Below are 18,911 nucleotides of genomic sequence, written 5' to 3'. Positions count from 1 at the left end.
TCACTCCATTAGAGGGTTTTTGAGCTCGATACCGATCGTATCGTTGAAGCTAGAAGCATCAATTCCCGGATCACAAATCACCTGCATTTGGTAATCCATAGTTGAAGCTGCCTCCTTCCACATTCTAGAGTCATCAAACTCTGGCAAATTAATGTTCAAATAACTATTGAATTTTGATTCAAAATGCATCTTGTTTTCATCAACAATCTCTTCTTCAAAATGTGGCTTCTCAATTGTGAGATTTGTCATTCCAGAGATTGCACCTTGAATTTGCTTATGATTCCTTTCCATCTCTACCTGTTTCTCGAGGATCATTTGCATGTACATCCTTATATGCCATTCCTTCTCGTATTGTTGCCTCATTTTGATCTTCGTAATAAAACGATGCCTAGTAGGGGCACAATTAGAAAATATAGATCGAGTGAGTTCATAACTTAAATTATTATAACCAAGTATAAAATTCAAGGGAGAAATAAGAAAATTTTGTATGTAAATTTGAACATATAAATGTTTTCATACATTACATGAAGTACAAAAGTGTATATACATTAAATACTGTAGACGTATCTAATGCATGAAAGTATATATATATTGTATAAAGAATTATTGTGTATGGCTAAAAAGTGTTTTGCCTGGCCTCAGCCGTTGCATTATTCAATGCAACAGCCTTCTGGGTATATGTGGGCTCCTTTGGCAACGTAGGAGCCTCATCAGGAAGGTTCAAACGAGCATCGGGGCCAAACAATTTGCGGGCAGCAGAATCGTAAGCCAAGGCAGCATCACGGGCAGTATTGTAAGTTCCCAACCAAATACGGGTCTTGGATTTGGGTTCACGGATTTCGGACACCCATCGGCCCCATGTTCGCTGACGGACACCTTTGAAAGTGCAAAAAGCATTCAAAGGACCACCTTTCCCTTTCATGCAACCTTTCCTTGAACTTGCATGGAGTGGAAGCTTTTTATCTTCCTTTTTCTGTTCACCACCATTGATTCCGGCATCCTTAATCTTGCTACTCATGATTTTTTTTTTTTTTCTCTAAAGTTACAATGTGATGATATAAGTTAATTAATGTGGAGTGAATAATATTGAGAGAAGAAAGATTGATTTATAGTAGAAAAAACATGCATGTGTACGTACGTATGCAGCATTTATAACTAATTTTTCATAAATGTAATGCAACAAACTACCTCATGGTATTTTTCTATCAATCCGTTACCTTACTAGCTACGAGTATTTTTTTTTTTCCTCAAAGTTATTGCTACTTGAACAATTTTTCTTATTTGTAAATAATCATAATGGAACGAAAAGAAATATATAAAAGATGTAACAAATGATTTTAGTATGAGCGAAAGATGTAAAAAACTTCATAATAGTAATAGAATAAGGTTTGTTTTTACATATTGTCCCAAAATAATTGTCCAAATTTAAATTTGTAAGTTTATATCTGTCAACTTTAAGGCGTAAATAATTTATTATGTGTTATATAACATTTGATATAAAATATATAAATGACTTGGGTTTTAAACATATTTTTTATTGATATAATTTTCATTAAGTGTTATATAATACTCGTAATAAACAAAATACTTACGGTCAAAGTTAAGAGAAAAAAGATTCAACAAATCAAATTAAGACATTTCTCATCCAAGCCTAAAGGCCTTTTATTTTATTTTTTACTTTAGGTAGACCCTAAAAACATACCTTGGGTATGAATAAGATTATATACATACTTAACTCCCTCATATACCGTCGTAAATAGTATACTGACCTAAAATCCATTGAAAACGACATTGAGTGTTATCTTACTAGCAACTTTTATATTTTTGAATAGTAAGACTAATACCAATATAGCTGATTAATTTATGGCGATGAAGATATAATACTCTTTATGTAACATTGCATATTACATCAGAGTATACAAAATCAATGGTACAAATTTTGTAGCCAATAGATTTGGTGTCTACTTGTAAGTTAGGTCTCTTACCTTCAGATTATCCATTTTGAATTGAATCTTACTTTATACATTTCTTAAGTGGATTCATATGGGTATTCAAAATTCTTAAGTTCTATCTTGAATAGACATTAATTCGTGTAATTTAAAAGTGGTATTAGAATAGTGTATCGTGAAAATTTTAAGGAAAATGCTAAATGAAATCCTTAGGGCTTCACTTAACGTGCATAAAAAAAGTTGTATGTTTCCATATCAGAGACTCATCCCCTGAATTTTATGTAACTATTTAATTCATCTTAACGAAAGCTCTTAAGACTTCGTTTAGCAAAACTCAAAAAATAATAATAAAATAAAATTAGTACAAAATGTGTAATATCTAATATTGCGATGAAAAAGACTTAGAATTAACTAGATTCAGTATTCTTTAGCTTGTTTAACATTGTTAACGAACTTTAAACTCCCATATGAGAATAGATTTTGGTGCCACGGTTTATTTGGCGGCTTTTAGTGATGGGCAGATATTGTTTTTTCGCTCCGTATTTCAATTGTAACATTAGTCCATCACTATCCGTCTTATTAAACTTGTCCACTTTTTAATTTTCAAAGTCAAACTTTACGAACTTTGACCATAACTATTTTTATTTGTGTTATATAATAGTTGATGAAAGTTATACAAATGAAACACACATCTAAAACACAATCAATTCATATAACTTTCATCAAATATTATATAACACAAACAAAAATATTTATAGTCAAAGTTTGTAAAGTTTGACTTTGAAAATATAAAAGTGGACAAGTTTAGTGGGACGGAGGGAGTAATATATAGTCGGTACTTGGTAGTATGTTTTCCTTTTTTTTTTTTTTATTTATGGACATTATATTACTTTTAATTGTTTTTATAAAGATGTGGAATTGTGGATTATTCATAACAAAGGGTCTAACATATGTTGTTTTAACCAGGTCTGGATTAGAGAGCCCCTCCATCTCTAATATCTTATAGAAAGAGAAACTCCAACTTAATCGTCGAAGGCACGACATTTAATTGGGATAAAACTCTGCCCGCATGACTTGAACTTGGTCAATGGAGGACTTTGTTGAAATATTACTCCTAAATTATCTAAAAAAACTATTAAATGCATCAATTCTATGGATTAAACGTTTAAATTCTTTTCAAAAGCAAGAAGCTTTCTTTTTATTAAAAAAAAAAGTCTTGTTAGTTGGTTAGTGATTCGAACCTTAACACTGACATCAAGCAGACAGTTTTTTGGAACCAAAAGACACTTTTGGAGACCAAGGGTGTGATAACATGACCCGCACGTGTTTAAGGATATACCAAAACCATAAGGAATTGAAATTTTATCCTTGATATCCCAACCAACATCTCCTCACTCAGAACAAAAAAAAAAAGACCCTAGTTGACCACTTGATCATTTAATGCTAAAATTGCTCTAAGATGTACTTTACATTATGAAACAACTTGTATTAGCACTTAGAATTTACTGTGATTGTATAGGATTTACTAACCGATATCAAATTTTTTGGTATTTTGATTGCGAGAATTTAAAAGTGGTTTTTGACATATATTAAATATTAATTTTTATGAATGACAAATTTAAAGTTGTTATTATCACTTTCCATTACAATAACACAATTATAATTATTTATTTAGATCAATTAATTACTTTACTTTTCATAAAATTGCCACAATTTGATATATTTCGTTACTAAGACATAATGAAATAGAAACTTTCAAGATAAACAATCATACCCACTAAAATTATATTATATTAACTATATATATACATATATGAATGAATGCATGAGGTCATAAAGTTAAGACTTTTTGTTAACAAACTAGAAAAAACATTGGTGACAATAGGCTAGCTAACCACAAATATTCAGGAAATACAACTGTAAAAGCAAAATTGCTATTTATCCAACTTGACAAGTAATTAGTTGGGCCCACCTGAGCTCTTGTGTGTGGGACCGCCGTCTAGTGACAAAGCAGTTTTGACTTAACTAGTTGACTATTCAAAGTTCACACGATACACAAGCCACAAGTATTACTTTTTTTTTTTTTCTCAACGGCAGCCACAAGTATTACTAAAAGGAAGTCCCCTTCCTTTACTAAAAATAGCAAGACAAAAGTTACTAGAAATGGTTCTTCTGAACTTCACGTTTACACTAATTTTGAAGTTTCGACAAATGAATAAAATAAAGTGAAATACTAAATACAACCTCAAAGGCCATAGTTGATTGTTGACGTGTTTATATTAGTTGTATTGTTAGTTGGTTAATGTAAAACTGAGATGAGCTTTTTATATGAAAAGATAAAATATCAAAAATCCATCCCCTGAATCTAATAAGAAGAATAAAACTAGTTTAAGCATGTTAACTACAACAGTTGTAGTTAGCAAAATTCTAAAATGAACATAAACTATTATACTTTTATTTTTTGAACATTTAGTCAGAATAAAACATAAAGGAGACATCATTGTATAATAATGAAGTCTTGCATGTAACCCAGACAACGAAATGTTAATTATGAGTCGTTACAGGTGTTTAGAGAGAAAATCCGCAATACTTGTCATCTCGGATGATCAAACTCAAGAGTTTAAGCAAAAACGGGAATACTTCTGATCAGCTGAGCTGGTCTATCCGTGTACTACAATGAGAGTAAATTTTAATCTATTAATGGTGTAAAAAAAATATGATGTTACTCGCATTTAATTTAGTAGTGTGAAAATAATATGATTCGTTAATTTCACTGTGGATAGTTTATGTTTAAATTAAAAAAAGTTTTATGTATACTTTAAATATAAATAAGCCCATTTTTAATAAAATATATATATATATATATATATGTTATTTTGTGAATTTTATTATTGAATGTAGAAAAATAAGTTTGGTAAACAAATAATTTAATTATAGAATTTAAGATTTTAATAAAAATACAAAGAAACTATGATTAAATTTAAAGTGAAAGGATATGTAAATAGTTTTCAAACTTGAAAGGAAGTAATATATATGTAACTAACTAAATTAATTTAATTTATTGTAGAAAATAATTATGACCTATGACTTTGATCATACTAGCACAATATTCACACGATGTAAGTTGAGTAAACGTTTTTCATCAAAGTTCAATTGATTTTATTTTCTACTTTTTTTAAAAACAACGTTAATTTTTATAGTAATTATCCCAGTCTCAAAATTAAATAATTTAATTAATAATAATACACATAATTTTAAAAATAAAAAATACTCTCAAATTACAATTTGAAGTTATGAATATTTTATATTGTATTTTTATATATTATAACTATTAGAATCTTTATTAAAAATTATAATATATGTTTCAATAATAAATTACGTTGTTATTAAATAAGATAATTATATAAATGCAAAAATTTGATTTAAGAAAGACTAAATTTAAAAAGTTATATGCATTATTGAAAATGTTGACCATTAAATATAACTAGAGGAATACATGCACGATGCAACAACGATGGGTCGGTAGTGAGTAGTATAAGTTATTGGTATAAAAGTGTAATGTAGTTATTTTAGAAATTTAAAGATATATACTATAAATTAATTTCATTAAGAATATATTGGATATTCAATAAGCTTATGAATAATGTTAGTTATATTATTTAGGACATTTTGAAGATTTTAAAGTTATAAAAAATAGAAAGGGATAAAAAGTTTACTTTATATAGTAGTAAAGATATAGTTATATCAAAGTCTTAATCTTACTAACCATTATAGATATTATTAGTTAAGTTTTACCCTAAAGGCCTAAACTAAGACAATATACGAACTGAGAATTTACCTCAAGTTTTCAACAACCAACAACATAAATTAAGTGCTCTGTTATTATAAACTAGATAGAGATAATCGTGTACTTAGAGTTGATAATAAAATTGTGTTAATTGTAAGATGTAGTTTAAGTTGTGGTTCAAAAAAAAAAATGAATATATAAATAAATAAAATAAAGATGTAATTTAAGTTTGTAATGTCATTTTATTAATATTATGAATGAATTTAAGGTTACATAAATAGGATATCAAAAATTTCAAAAATGAAATAATAATGATAATCTGGATCTATCTTTTGAATTTTCATTACTCATGAATAAGTATAACAGGTTTAAGAAAACTCTTTGTTCTATATGGAAAAATGTTAAATACACTCATAATGAATATAACTAACGTGTATAAAAAATTAAACATTTTATATCAAAAACTCACCTCATAAATTTTCATGTGTAATGAACAACTTACCTCATAACTGTATTTACATTTTATATATAAATAAATATATATTACAATTTATTAAAGCAACAAAAAAGTTGTATCTAATAAAATACTTTCTAAAAAGTAGATTTTTTACTGACCCTCTTCGTTCAATATGATTGTGGTTAAACTGCTTTCTAAAAATGTAGCGTATTCTTGTGAAACCTGCTACCAAAATCAAGAAATTTGGGCCAATTTTTCAAGCAATGGTTATTAGTTGGGCTTATTTGTTTGCCTCCATAGTCTATAGACTAGTTATTGCTTTGTATAGACTAGAAATGGATCTCATTACCTATTATTACACATCAAAACATATAGACACTGACTCCCGACGGCCGGTTATACTAGACCCAGCCCAACCCTTTGAAGCACCTGCCTGAATAGCTATATGGTTCAACCTGAATCATGCAGATATAATACATTAATCACATCTATTTAACAGGTATTAAAAGTTACAAAAAAGCTACATTGTGATTGTGGTATACTATTCTTAGAATCTTAAGTGATATAAAGCATATTTCCCAGTTAAACTTCTACAACTCTAAAAAATGATTCTCTAATTAACCTGGTTGATTATATCTGCACCTAAAAAATAGAGGCCCGGTCTATTGAAGTGTGCATTAGAGATACTAACATGAGCGGTATCTGTTTTTCATTGCGGATAAAGTGCTTCTTCAGATACCCGACATTTTCTTAGGGCTGCCCTAATTTCCTTGAGAAGTTCACTAATATTCATGCATTTCCTGCACATAAGAGGAATGAGCCATCACGAGAGGAAAAAAAAATACAATAAAAAAAAAAAACCATATATGGTTTTCTAGAAGTGAAATAAAAAGAGATCTGAAAGATCATTACAGGACACTGACGCCTACAACAGCAACAGGTCGCGGATATTCCTCAATTTCTTTTATCCTTTTATCTTCATTTGAGGCCAAACTTTCAACATCCCCTTCATCAGATGAGGATTGAGCTTGGAACTCCCCACTTCCAATTTTCTGTATTTCTTCAACCAAAAAAGGAAGCCTGTCCATTGCCTGCAGGCAAATAATCCAATGTTTATGTTAAAAGAATTACATAATCAACAGGTGAACAAATAATAATACAATACAGCTAATATTAGTATAATGTACCTCAGGTAAATCAATCTTATTCAAAACCACTACATATGGCCTTTCAAGATATTCAGGGTTGTACATCCTTAACTCCTGTAACGTTAATATTAGTATAAATAAAACCAGTAACACACAACTTATTTCTAAAATTTATTTTAAATCTGATGGAGATAATAAACACATACTTCTTTTACAGTTCTGTAGTCATACACAGGGTCCTCAGAAGCTGCATCGACAACATGAACCAACATTCGGGTTCTCCTCAAGTGCCTTAAGAAATTGCGCCCAAGTCCCTGACAAATGATTTAGCGAGACAAAATGTATTATGTCACTGCTTTGTTCATAAACAGTCCAGGGTTTAGCGTTTAAAACCTTCTCACAAACTAAACTTGTGGTGATCAACCAATAAACTAACCGATTAACTACTGCTTTAGTTAAAAAAACTTGAATCAGAACACGGTATGGGACTATGGGTACCTTTCCCAAATGTGCCCCTTCAATAAGACCAGGCAGATCTGCTAATGTTGCTTCGGATGAGAATTTCCCTGCCCCCAAACTAGGATCCCCCTCAAGGCGTCCAAGGTTTGGCATTAAAGTTGTGAACGGGTAATCAGCAATATCGGGTCTTGCAAGTGTTATGGCAGAAAGTAGGGTTGATTTTCCAGCATTAGGAAGTCCCTGGAAAAAAGCATGGATATTAAGAACTCAAACAGTGTTCTTTAATTCATGTGCATCTCATCTTTAGATAAGACCAGATAACTGAACTTTCTATTGTGTTATTTAACACAAAGATACAACCGTAAAAATGTGTAGAAACATGAAAATGGTAAAAAGGAGCAAAAGATAATACTTACAACAAGGCCAACATCTGCAACAACTCTTAGTATTAACTGCACGGTGACCTCCTCCCCAGGTTGACCAATAACCAACACCTGTAGTACTGGTTAATTTGTAAGCTTCTGCGCATGCAAGGAGTTATTCACGGATGGAATTAATAGGAAAGATAAATAAATTAAACATTTAATCCAAGTATGTAATATTAACGTTAATTACTGAAGATAAGCAGCAGGGATATATACTATCATCTTTGTGTGTATCTATCGAGGGAAGTGATAGAAAAAGATGTGAAGTTCGAACACCAACATTTGATTCAAGAAAGTATTGTGCTAGCAGGAACTATAGAAATCAACAGGTAAAAATATTGATGCAACTTTCTTGCTCATTACAGACCTCGCTACGAGAGGACTAATTTTCAACTGCCAGTCATCTAATTGTGGCATTTTCCCTTATTTTACAATTTTCGCCTTCTTGCCTCAGTGTATTACATTGCAGAATGCGTGTCTATAGTAGTATTTAGAAGACTTTTATTATTAAAGAAACTTCATCCATTCCAATAAAAGTTCCCTCTATTTACAGTTCACTATAAAGCCATAAAGGTGAACAAAATCTGACAAGATATTCAAAGTTGCTGTGATACTCGAACCAAAAACTGTTACAGTTATGCTATCATAGACCGTCCATTCTAACACAAATGAAAGACTGGGATACAGCATCTCATGATATATTTTATGCACTTAATATAAATGGTAGATTCATTTACATAGACAACCAAGAACCAGGAATAAGCTAAACAGTAAACAGTGATATCTTCCATATCAGCAAAAAACTGGTAAGACCTATCAGTAAATTAACGGAAAAGATATAGTATGAAAGAAATCGTAAAAGAATACTGATCTTTACCTTATCGTCTTTGTCCCTCATCACATTTGTTGTCATATCCATCATCTTCTTCTTTTTATGTTCTGGCATTTCTAACAAACTAATCTGCCACGGGCAAAGGAATAAGTCCATTCACATACAAAGATCAAGGTCAAAGCTAATGTATATTAATGATCATGTACACTAGCAAATCCCTATGTCCCAGATTAAAAAAGTCTTATATGTGTAAATTTTCCTTTAGAAAATATGCATATGCTTCTGAGTATTCATAGTACATTAGAAAACAAAACTGTGATTTTAGTGTTATACTCGATGATTTTCTTCTCAGGGTCATAAGTTATATCAATTGTGATTATCAGTCAAAACATCTTCTATTTTTTATAAAACTTCACACCTACTAGTTCATATCGTAGAGAAGGGAACCATTAAGAAGCAAGCTTCTGGATTAGTTGATGAAATGAGTTTACAACTTTGTGAAAGATATGTTTACATAGCAACATTATAAAGTTTTTTCTTTACTTGTAAGTTATGAAAAGTATCATTCATCTGGTGACAGACAGAGTGCAACAAAATGATATTCCTATTAAAGTATGTAAATACTGTTGATTGACAAGAACAAAAGACCGAAAAATAAATTTAGAGAATTAACTTTCCAAAATTCTACATGTATTAGCAAGACATAATCTAATATTGTCAACAATCCATTAAAATAAAACAAGCATGTCCCTTACCCCTCCTTGACCACCCCTAGCAACAAGAATTTCATCACCATGACGAGCTAGATCAGCTAGAAACTTGCCTCGTTTGTGTTTTACAACAGTGCCTGTCAATTAATATAGTGGTGAGATGGTGAATAACAAAGGCACTTCTTTCCATTATGATATCATTCTTGTTTGTCAGATACAGTAAATAAAAGAGAAAAGGATGTGGTTTTTCTTATCATTTAGGTGATTACATAACCAGGCACTTTCACTTTGTCAGTTTTCACTCATAAATATGTTTATTTCATCAAATACATAAAGTCTCCCAGAATCAGGAAAAAATAAAGCGCAAATTGCATAAATGGGCAATGAAATTTGGTTTTATCATTAATTCCGGGTTTCCCACTTTACTTGCACTTGCAGAAATGCTCAACCTTTCAAATGTTCACTTTGAATAGATTTCTGACGGGGAAAAAAAAAATCAACATGGCCAATGCTATTGTAACATTCTGGCCATGGACTTTGTTATATCAACATTTCGAAAGTTCAACGATTAAGAAGTCACTACCTTTTTATGGGTGGAAATAAAGATTGTCACAGCAAACAACTAACCAGTCCAAAGTTCATGCAATTTGACCTCAAATATATAAAAGAAAAACTAAAAAATTAGAGTTGCTGAATGTCAAACCTAGAGGCACTGGAATACGTAATGTAGGGGCAGCTATGCCATTTCTCACTAATGAAGTAAAGCCACCCATTGTATCAACATTTCCTCCACGTTTAGCATTGAAACGGCCCTTATTGTGGAACTCCAGTAACGTATCTTTACCCTCGTCCGCATAAATAACAACATCCCCTCCATGTCCACCCATTGGTAAAATTAGTGATCCATCGAAATCCCTTTTATAAGAACCTTTGATCCTCAATTTCGCTTTATCCTCTTTGCTCAGAGATTTAGAAGAGGCCTTTTGGTTATGCATACTAAGGGTGGCACCATGACCTCCATCTCCAGCACGAACCGTTATCATAACTTGATCAAAATATTTGTGAGGTTCTCTTGCTAAACTCTCTAAACTTGGAGAAGGGTCTTTAGCCTTGGCAACTCTGCACCGTAATGTATGGTGTCGGATATTATTGGGAAGGCTTTTCTGTCGATCCCAGCTGCAGAAAATGTGACATTTGATTGTTACATAATATTGTCATGTTTTTACTATATACCCAATATATGAGGAATTTAATAAACAGCATATGAAATTCTTGTGTATATAATCAGTAATCTAATTTTGATGTCAATACGGTATACGAATAGCACGTCTTTTGATCAAATGATGACCGAAATTGGTGTATTTAACTGTTTGCATAAACATTATACACAACTAAAATATTTGGATATCCAAAACGACAACATAAAAAAAAAAATATCATGATATCTCCAGCCATGTTACCGCGTTATTAGGTCAACAAAGCATGATACTTAAAAGGTGTTTGGAGTTGCAATTTTGGAGGCGATTAGTGCTTTTAATATAAGCAGCTCCAAAGATGCTTTCAAAAACACACCTTTACCGTCTTGAAACAGGCTAAAAAGCACAAGTTGGGATATGCATCGAAAACACTAATAAACGCTTTTTAGCTTTCGGAAAACACAATAAGCGATAAGCACTTAGAAAAGACAATCACAAAACAATACAACAACAGCAACAATATCCAACTGTCACTCAACTTGGACTCTTAAAGCATTAAACATATCAACAACTAACATATCTGGATACCCCAATTGGGTTAAATTTCGGGTAACCACGAGTGGCTTACGCCCGTGCAGGGCCATCAGGTGAGCGGTAAATCGAGCTCACCTGGTGGCCCGCCGATCGCAAAATACTTACAAATGCAAAATCTCTGAATCCAACTAAGCTGCACCTATATTTATACTTTCACACAAAACATATTTCTGAGTTTCTGACCATAAATATATCAATAAATAATCTAAATCAATGACACGTCATCAGATACAAGTATAATTACATATCAATATAACTAATGAGAGAGAAAGAGAGAGAGAGAGAGAGTTACTTGGGATTGAGAAGAACTAGGCTGTGACTGAGTGATTCGTGGTGAAATATGGAGGTGCCGAAAAACGGTGACGGCGGTGTACGGACGGAAACGGTGGTGGATATCATATTAGTTGTGTGTGGATAAATCAGGCGCAAATAAATTATTTATGGGGATATCTTAAATGATGTTAACATTATCTAGTTAGACTAGCACGGTACCCGCGCAATGCAGCGGTGGTCGTAGAGGCGACGGTGTGGTGGTGGGAGCGACGGTTGGTGGTGGAGGCGACGTCAAATGGTATAGATAATTGATGTAAACACAATTGATTTAAAAGGTTAATGAAGATATTTTAAAAGATAAAAGTCTTGTAGTGTAATTTAATCATTCATGTTATTTAAAAAGTGAGTTGTATTTTTATTAGATAGTATAAAAGTATAGATTAAGTGTATATGGTAATTAGAATTAAGAAATAGGGTATTTTGGGTATAAAAAATTGTTGAATTTCCTTAAATAGAAGAATTCAATATGTTTTATAAGGGTTTATAGATAATGTTGTTCTCACAAACCATGAAAATCATGGGGGGCTTTTTGACATGTGTAAAAATTGATGTCGGTAATGGTACTCGTGCAATGCGGCGGCGGTAGTGGGAAAGCGGTCTAGTGATGTCGGTGATGGTACTATTGGTGGTGGTAGCGTTGTCAAGTTGTGTAGGTTGATGTAATTGTGATAGTGGAAAATTTATAAGATAAGGGCTTAAAGTGTTAATTATTATAATAAAGGTTTAGAGTGTAAATTATAATTTATTAAGGGTAAAACATACAAAGTCAAAGGTAATTCTGATAATTCAAAAGTAGAATTATCTAAAATAAAAAGAAGTTAATTGCTTTATAATGGAGTAAAAAAAAATTATCTAGGATTAAATATGTAATACGTGTGTCGTGCAATGCGACCACAATCGTGGTAGCGGCGACAATGTAATGGTGGTGACGGTAACGGCGACGGGTGATAATGGAGTTGATAGCGGCGATAGTGGTGGCTTATTATTAATTTAAAAGTTTGTGATCTAAAATGATGTTGTGTAGTTAGTTTATGAAATGTGGGATTTATGTTGTAAATTATTTGTTTTGATTAAGGTGTTGATTAAAAACTAGAAGGAATTAAATTTAACAATTTTTGAAAGAAAAAGGAAAAAAAAACTTCCCTTTTATTAAGTATTATTGTTATAATAATAGCGAAATGTTCATTTGAAAATTAAAATTTTTATGAATACTAGAAAACTAGTCAAAACACATTGTGATCTAAATTTAACAAAATGTATTTTAATTGTGTTTGTTAAAAAGATAATGTGTTTTTATTGTGTAATCTAAAAACACACATTGTGTTAACTTTTAAATCAAAGTGTATTCTGATAGCGCGTGAAAAAAAAATGTTCAAACACACTGTGATATGAACTTAACACAATGTGTTTTCTAAAAAAAAAACACATTGTGTTAAATTCTAATCATAGTGTGTTTTGATCTGTTTTTTAGTTTTCACGAAATTTTTAGTTTTCAAATAATTACAATCCTATAATTATATTATTATTATAAATAGATATTGTAATTCTTTTAACCCTTAAATTTTTGGTATATCGAACTTTATCATAAAACTTTTTAAAGCTTGTCATCTTATAGAGTCAAATTTAAAATATGTAATCAAAAAAACAAGGGATATATATATATATATATATATTGTTGTATATTTCATTTTTCCAAAACCTTATGTAAAACTTAAATATACTAATAAAAAAAAGAAAAAGGTTCGGTAAAACATGCGATACCTATCTTAGGTAAAGCAAGGAAGGATTACGTAAAATTCAGGGAGAGGTTATGTAAAATTAGGGGGGCTATGTATGTTTATTAAATTTAAAGGTTTAATTTGTAACTTTTTTTAAAATGACAGTACTTAAGCTTAAGCTTAGATAAAGTCTGCATTATGGATCATTTTCCCTAAAAAAAAATTATAAACTTTACAATACGTGTAACAACTAAAATGTATGATATCATTTAACACGTATTATTTCGAACACTTAAAGTGAGTTTTTTGCAATATTGAATGTGATTCATTGATGGGACTAAATCATGGGTGGCGATGGAGTCAATTGATCTTAAAAGTTTTCATATAAACAAAACACAATTTATAAGATATATATAATTCACATTCACAATTGCGAAAGTATAATAACATGTTTTTTGGAATTTTTCCTACAGAATCAACACTTTTTTTATGCTACTTTGCCGATTCCATGCAAATGAATTAGCATCATCTAGCACAACCAGCCGTTTATTGTTGTTAGGCTAATAACCTTCAAGAATATCGCATATTTGTAACGAAAACTACCCAGACAAAAATTTTATCAATAAGTTGTGTTGTTTTCCCCTAGTACCATAGAAGACGAGTGATAAAAGTAGCTAAAGAACATATGTGTTCTAACAAATGAATCTATACATTTGAGAAACAAAACCTGCTAAGAATTTGAAGTATTGATGAGAGAAATATTTCCACCCTGATTTGACCCAAACAAGATCAAAATTACAAAGGTTTTATACAGGCAAATAAGCCATCAGTTGGATTGGGTGATAAGAGGATGAGATCTCGGCCAAACAGGAAACCATGTGTGAACAGCTATTACAACATACCAAGCAATGGCGCACAACAGAACCCAGAATACAGAAATCAAACTAAGAGGCTTCTATCCATATTGAAGAAATGAACATTGCGGGCCTAGCTCTTCAGAAAATCATTTAAAGAGAATGGTGATAGTACATCCTGTAACAAAACACAAACAGATTAGGAGGCAAGTACGCTTAATGTCAAGACAGTGTAGCCGATGGGCTCACCCAAAAAAAGTTATTTGTCTTCTTCTTTTCCGATTTTTATAATTATTGTTTTAATGAGAATTTATCAACAATTATTTAGTCTGACTTCGTGACTTTTTAACAACGGTTTAAGGGATCTTATGCTTCTTTAATACATTTTGGGGGGACTTTCAAACTTGCACCTGCTTGACCAATTTCACACATTTTCATTTTTACCCTAAGTTTAAACTTATGCCCATTAGACCGCATCGGAAGTAAAGTATAACCCAAATCAACCCACAACTGGGTTGAAATTTGCTACCTCTATGTTAGCATTACATGCCATCTATAATTTTCTTGAGAGACTATACAACTGCTTAAAAAGAACCAGCATTTTAACCACAAACACGAACATGAACTACTGGTTTCAATAAAAGAGGATAATATTATAAATCTTGCAATGGAACATTATGGATTTAGGGTTTCGTAAAGGTAAATGAGACATATTATGTCCAAAAGAGGTTATAGCAAGATCCCTAACAGGCCAAAAGTAATTTAGGTGGATTCACTGCATGCAAGTTTTTTTCGAACTCCTTTTGCGATCCTTCCAGTTAAAGTCCCAAGTCATTTAGAGTCTTTTATTCGTCCTGTAATTCTCGGTTTTTCTTATAATTCTTGGTTGTATCTCCTGTATTTTGATTTGGGATCTCTAGTACCTTGCTAGTAGATCTCTTTTAATAAAATTCATATTGCCTTTTGAAAAAAAAATTTGATAGTAATATACAAGGCATTGTGTATATAATTACAAGACCAAGATGTGACCTAACAATAAATCTCTTAAATATCAATTTTAAACTAGCGAAAACTCTCTTTACCTATATGCTCCTTTATATATCAATTGACAAGAAGGTGAACTTAAGTATAGTAATAGAATCCTACAGTTCAGTATTAATTAAGACATGACAAAAACAAACAAACAAACAAAAAGGTTTCGATTTACCTTTCCAAGTTCTTCACTCAAGCATTGCCTAACTACAGTTGCCTGCTGGATTAGCCTTTCTAGTTCCGAATAACTTGGCATAGCTGCATCAGCTGACAGTATCATGAATCTAACGATAATTAATAAAGAGCTGAGACATAAAAAGATATGTCTCAAACGTGAGAGGAAGATATAAAACATCAACTCAAAAACTACAAGTGGCAAGATGGGCGAGTTGGACTGGTTGGCGGGTCAAGTCAGGTTTCGGCTGGAACAAGTAACACTAGAGTAAGGGTCCAGACAGATAAATTTCTAACACACTAGATAAAAAATTTATGCGTACCCGTTGAATATTATTGGTCAAACAATTATATCACAAGAACAGTCTAAATCTTTAAAGAGAAATTGTATAGGGGGTTATGTGCATTAGAAATACACTGCAGGCTACATGATACCCGTACGATGCATTCCCCTATTGGCTAGATTTCTAAAATTTGACCCTTTTGAGATAAAGCACAATAACCCAAATCGACCCTTCCTGAGTTAACAGGCAGAATTTCCCGACTCTAAGCAAACTAGAGAAACAATCATATGCATAAGATGTGTGAAAGAAGAAATGCTAAAGTATACACACCCAAAATTGAACGGTTCAAGCTGTCGACAACATTCTGTCGGTACTCAGGGCTAAGTAGATGAAACATAGGTGATGTATCTGGTTCCTCGTAAGCTAACAGGGCCATGAAATCCTGCATGGAAGGAAGCTGTTCATTAAACAAACTCCTAAAATTGTGATACAGTATAAACTTATAAATTGATTTTCTTCCATGCAAGAACATACTTCAATCTTCTCAACATAATTTGGCATCTTCCCAAAAGGGGCCAACTTCTCCCGAGCAAATTCAAGCGCTTCTGTGCTGCCACAGAGAATACGTAAACTAAATAAAAGAGTACAGAAAGGTTCAGATGATATATTTAACAATATTATTTGCTCACCATTTCTCTAAACGGATCAGTTCAATAAAATGAAGGCTCAAAAGATCCAAATGTAGGTCTTTGTTATTTTGAAGGAGTTCAGGTGACACTTTTTCTGTTAGCGTAATAGCCTCCAATGCATTGCCCTCTAATGCCAATTGCAAAATTCCTGTAAGGTTATGTTAAGAGTCTTATAAGAGCAAATCAATGTGCAAAAAAACTGTAACCTTTTTAAAAGCGTACAGAATATTACTGCAAGGGCAACATACAAAACTTAGTTGTAACTATGGTAAAAATCAACTTACATTTAGAATTGAAAATGGAAATTATTTTGAGTAGCTGAGTTTGAAATTTAATGCAATATGATTATTTTAGAATTAAAAAATAAACCAAGAGTCTAAGCTAAATTAGAATAGATTAAAAGCTTGCCAGAAAACAGAAGTAAGACAGCCTTACGTCTTCGTTTATCCATGTCCTCCAACCGAGTAGCTGATACTTCTAATCCAGCAGAAGTAGCAAGTGATTCCACAGTGTCTTTGTAGCAAGCATGTATGAGATACGACAAGATTATATTGTGGCTGTCTTTCTCATTGATTTTCTGTCATGTTTATCAGAGAAAGATGAATAGGTCTATCTAAAAATAATTATAAAAAAAAAAAAAAAAACTAGATAACTCAGGACCGAGTAGAGGAACTGCCTAATAGTACATGAACACAAAATAGATTTTTATGAGGTAATGGAAAGTGTATATGTTTAGGGTTTGGAACTGCATTTCATAGCCAAATTATCTTCTTCTCGAAAAGTTCAAGCCAATTCTGTGAATATACAACCAAACACAGCATGATAACAAGTACCCCAAAGGCCCAAACTAGCTTCCTTTACAAATTTTTAAAAAGCATGAATAGAACAGATCAGGAAACAGACGTTTGCTTAGATTTCCAATATAGTTATGCGTTAAAGAACGAATAGACATTCCCTAAATTGGCGGAACCGAATTCTTCTCCTACAATACCAAAAACTTAAAGCTATGTTCTAATATACTGACGTAACTGTATTATTATTGTTAGGAAATGTATCTAACTGATTCTGTCGTCTGATACCACCTTCATCAGTATATAATATACTCAACAGCAATAAAGCATCATTCCCAAATCAAAGCAAACACTATCATTTCTCAACGAAAATTTCAAAGCTCCTTCAATCTATCCTATACTTTTGAAAGCAACTCAGAACGTAATTTAGCATTCAATAATTAAAAGCTACTCTTCGGCATGAGAAAAAAGCGAAAGGATGACTATCCACTAGAACTAAATCACTTCACAAAAGATGACCTAGAAAACGCTCCTCACAAAAGCACGCATCCTTCCTTAGCTTAAAAAATTTCAGTAGAACCGACTTAAACCTTACGCTGAAAGCTACAACATTATGCAAAATCACCTCCTTCTTAATAACACAAACGCACAAGTCATTTCACACGCTAATCACAATCGTGTCGTATCACCTACCAGGTCATCAAAATCGGCATACCGAAATAAAATTAGTTTTTAAAAACTTAAGAAATCATTTCAATACTAAAAATGTTCAATATTCATATCAAAATTATCAATAATTAGATATATAAATAATGAAACCCTAGAAATGTGTAAAATCCTAAAATTAACATAATTAACAAACCATAAAATAGCAACAACGACGACGATAATATAACTAATAACTCATCATTAAGACGTTGAACAGTTAAAATCGTTGACTAACGGAATCATGCAGTTTTTTACATTATTGATTACGCAGAATATAAATTGAATTGAATTATTTTTTTATTTTATTTTTAGGCAATAAATAGTAAAAAGTTAAGTAAGAATTTTGATTTATTAGATAAAATGAAGATTAAACTTACGATTTGTTCGTACTGTCTGGGATCGGCATCCATTATTGAACGGATTCTTCTTTCCTTTTTTTATTATTTATTATATTTATATTTATTATATAAGCTGGAACATTTCAATCGCTTTTCTTTTCGGGTTTTTGTTGTTTTATATTTGGGAAGATGAAATTGGATTTTTTTAAAATATATATCCGGATAGAATATAATGATAGATAGTAATTCCCAGGTTGACACGATTTTAATGTAGGAAGTTTCGAGTTTAAGATAGGGAGAAATATATTTTAAAAAATTTCATAAATAAAGTCAATTAGTGAAGCATGTTTAAGTTTTGTAGAGGAAATACAATTTTATCCCAATTAAATATCGTGCCTTTAGGCGGTTTAGTTGAAGGTTTTCTTCAAAATTA

At 31.6% G+C, this 18,911-nt stretch overlaps 3 protein-coding genes across 5 annotated transcripts; all 3 read right to left on the bottom strand.

The window, feature by feature from the left end:
• On the bottom strand, positions 1-1,018 carry LOC122610622 (ethylene-responsive transcription factor ERF056-like). The gene is made up of 2 exons (XM_043783593.1): positions 633-1,018; positions 1-388 (listed from the first exon to the last, which is right to left on the bottom strand). Exons 1-2 carry the CDS (start codon positions 1,016-1,018, stop codon positions 1-3), a joined length of 774 nt encoding a protein of 257 aa, XP_043639528.1.
• A 5,417-nt stretch (positions 1,019-6,435) lies between these two features.
• On the bottom strand, positions 6,436-11,975 carry LOC122580036 (probable GTP-binding protein OBGC2). Of its 2 annotated transcripts, XM_043752305.1 has the most exons (11): positions 11,850-11,975; positions 10,471-10,943; positions 9,813-9,904; positions 9,103-9,186; positions 8,217-8,294; positions 7,840-8,040; positions 7,548-7,655; positions 7,381-7,455; positions 7,106-7,284; positions 6,885-6,993; positions 6,436-6,648 (listed from the first exon to the last, which is right to left on the bottom strand). In XM_043752305.1, the coding sequence occupies exons 1-10, from the start codon at positions 11,954-11,956 to the stop codon at positions 6,903-6,905; spliced, it is 1,488 nt and encodes a 495-aa protein (XP_043608240.1). In that variant the 5' UTR covers positions 11,957-11,975; the 3' UTR covers positions 6,436-6,648; positions 6,885-6,902. The 2 variants fall into 2 exon arrangements, with proteins under 2 accessions (XP_043608240.1, XP_043608239.1); XM_043752304.1 differs by lacking the exon at positions 6,436-6,648 and having other exon boundaries at positions 6,665-6,993.
• Positions 11,976-14,222: 2,247 nt separating this feature from the next.
• On the bottom strand, positions 14,223-18,666 carry LOC122578601 (glucose-induced degradation protein 8-B homolog). 2 transcript variants are annotated; one of them, XM_043750588.1, is made up of 7 exons: positions 18,518-18,666; positions 17,077-17,218; positions 16,642-16,789; positions 16,487-16,562; positions 16,283-16,394; positions 15,670-15,752; positions 14,223-14,640 (listed from the first exon to the last, which is right to left on the bottom strand). In XM_043750588.1, the coding sequence occupies exons 1-7, from the start codon at positions 18,548-18,550 to the stop codon at positions 14,596-14,598; spliced, it is 639 nt and encodes a 212-aa protein (XP_043606523.1). In that variant the 5' UTR covers positions 18,551-18,666; the 3' UTR covers positions 14,223-14,595. The 2 variants fall into 2 exon arrangements, with proteins under 2 accessions (XP_043606523.1, XP_043606522.1); XM_043750587.1 differs by having other exon boundaries at positions 15,670-15,761; positions 18,518-18,665.
• Positions 18,667-18,911: the final 245 nt, after the last annotated feature.

This window comes from Erigeron canadensis, chromosome 8, assembly GCF_010389155.1.
Source record: "Erigeron canadensis isolate Cc75 chromosome 8, C_canadensis_v1, whole genome shotgun sequence".
Classification (NCBI taxonomy): domain Eukaryota; kingdom Viridiplantae; phylum Streptophyta; class Magnoliopsida; order Asterales; family Asteraceae; genus Erigeron; species Erigeron canadensis.
Note: the sequence above shows the minus strand (reverse complement) of the source record. Positions and strands in the feature narration are given on the sequence as shown.

Coding starts and splice junctions, on each gene's coding strand:
- LOC122578601 (XM_043750587.1), bottom strand. CDS start 18,550: ATGGATGCCGATCCCAGACAGTACGAACAAATC. Junction 16,395..16,486: donor ATTATGTTGAGAAGATTGAA/GTATGTTCTTGC, acceptor CCTTCCATGCAG/GATTTCATGGCCCTGTTAGC. Junction 14,641..15,669: donor TGAGTGAAGAACTTGGAAAG/GTAAATCGAAAC, acceptor GTTTTGTTACAG/GATGTACTATCACCATTCTC.
- LOC122580036 (XM_043752305.1), bottom strand. CDS start 11,956: ATGATATCCACCACCGTTTCCGTCCGTACACCGCCGTCACCGTTTTTC. Junction 7,456..7,547: donor ACTACAGAACTGTAAAAGAA/GTATGTGTTTAT, acceptor TTAACGTTACAG/GAGTTAAGGATGTACAACCC. Junction 6,994..7,105: donor GTTGTAGGCGTCAGTGTCCT/GTAATGATCTTT, acceptor TCTTATGTGCAG/GAAATGCATGAATATTAGTG.
- LOC122610622 (XM_043783593.1), bottom strand. CDS start 1,018: ATGAGTAGCAAGATTAAGGATGCCGGAATCAATGGTGGTGAACAGAAA. Junction 389..632: donor AATGCAACGGCTGAGGCCAG/GCAAAACACTTT, acceptor TGCCCCTACTAG/GCATCGTTTTATTACGAAGA.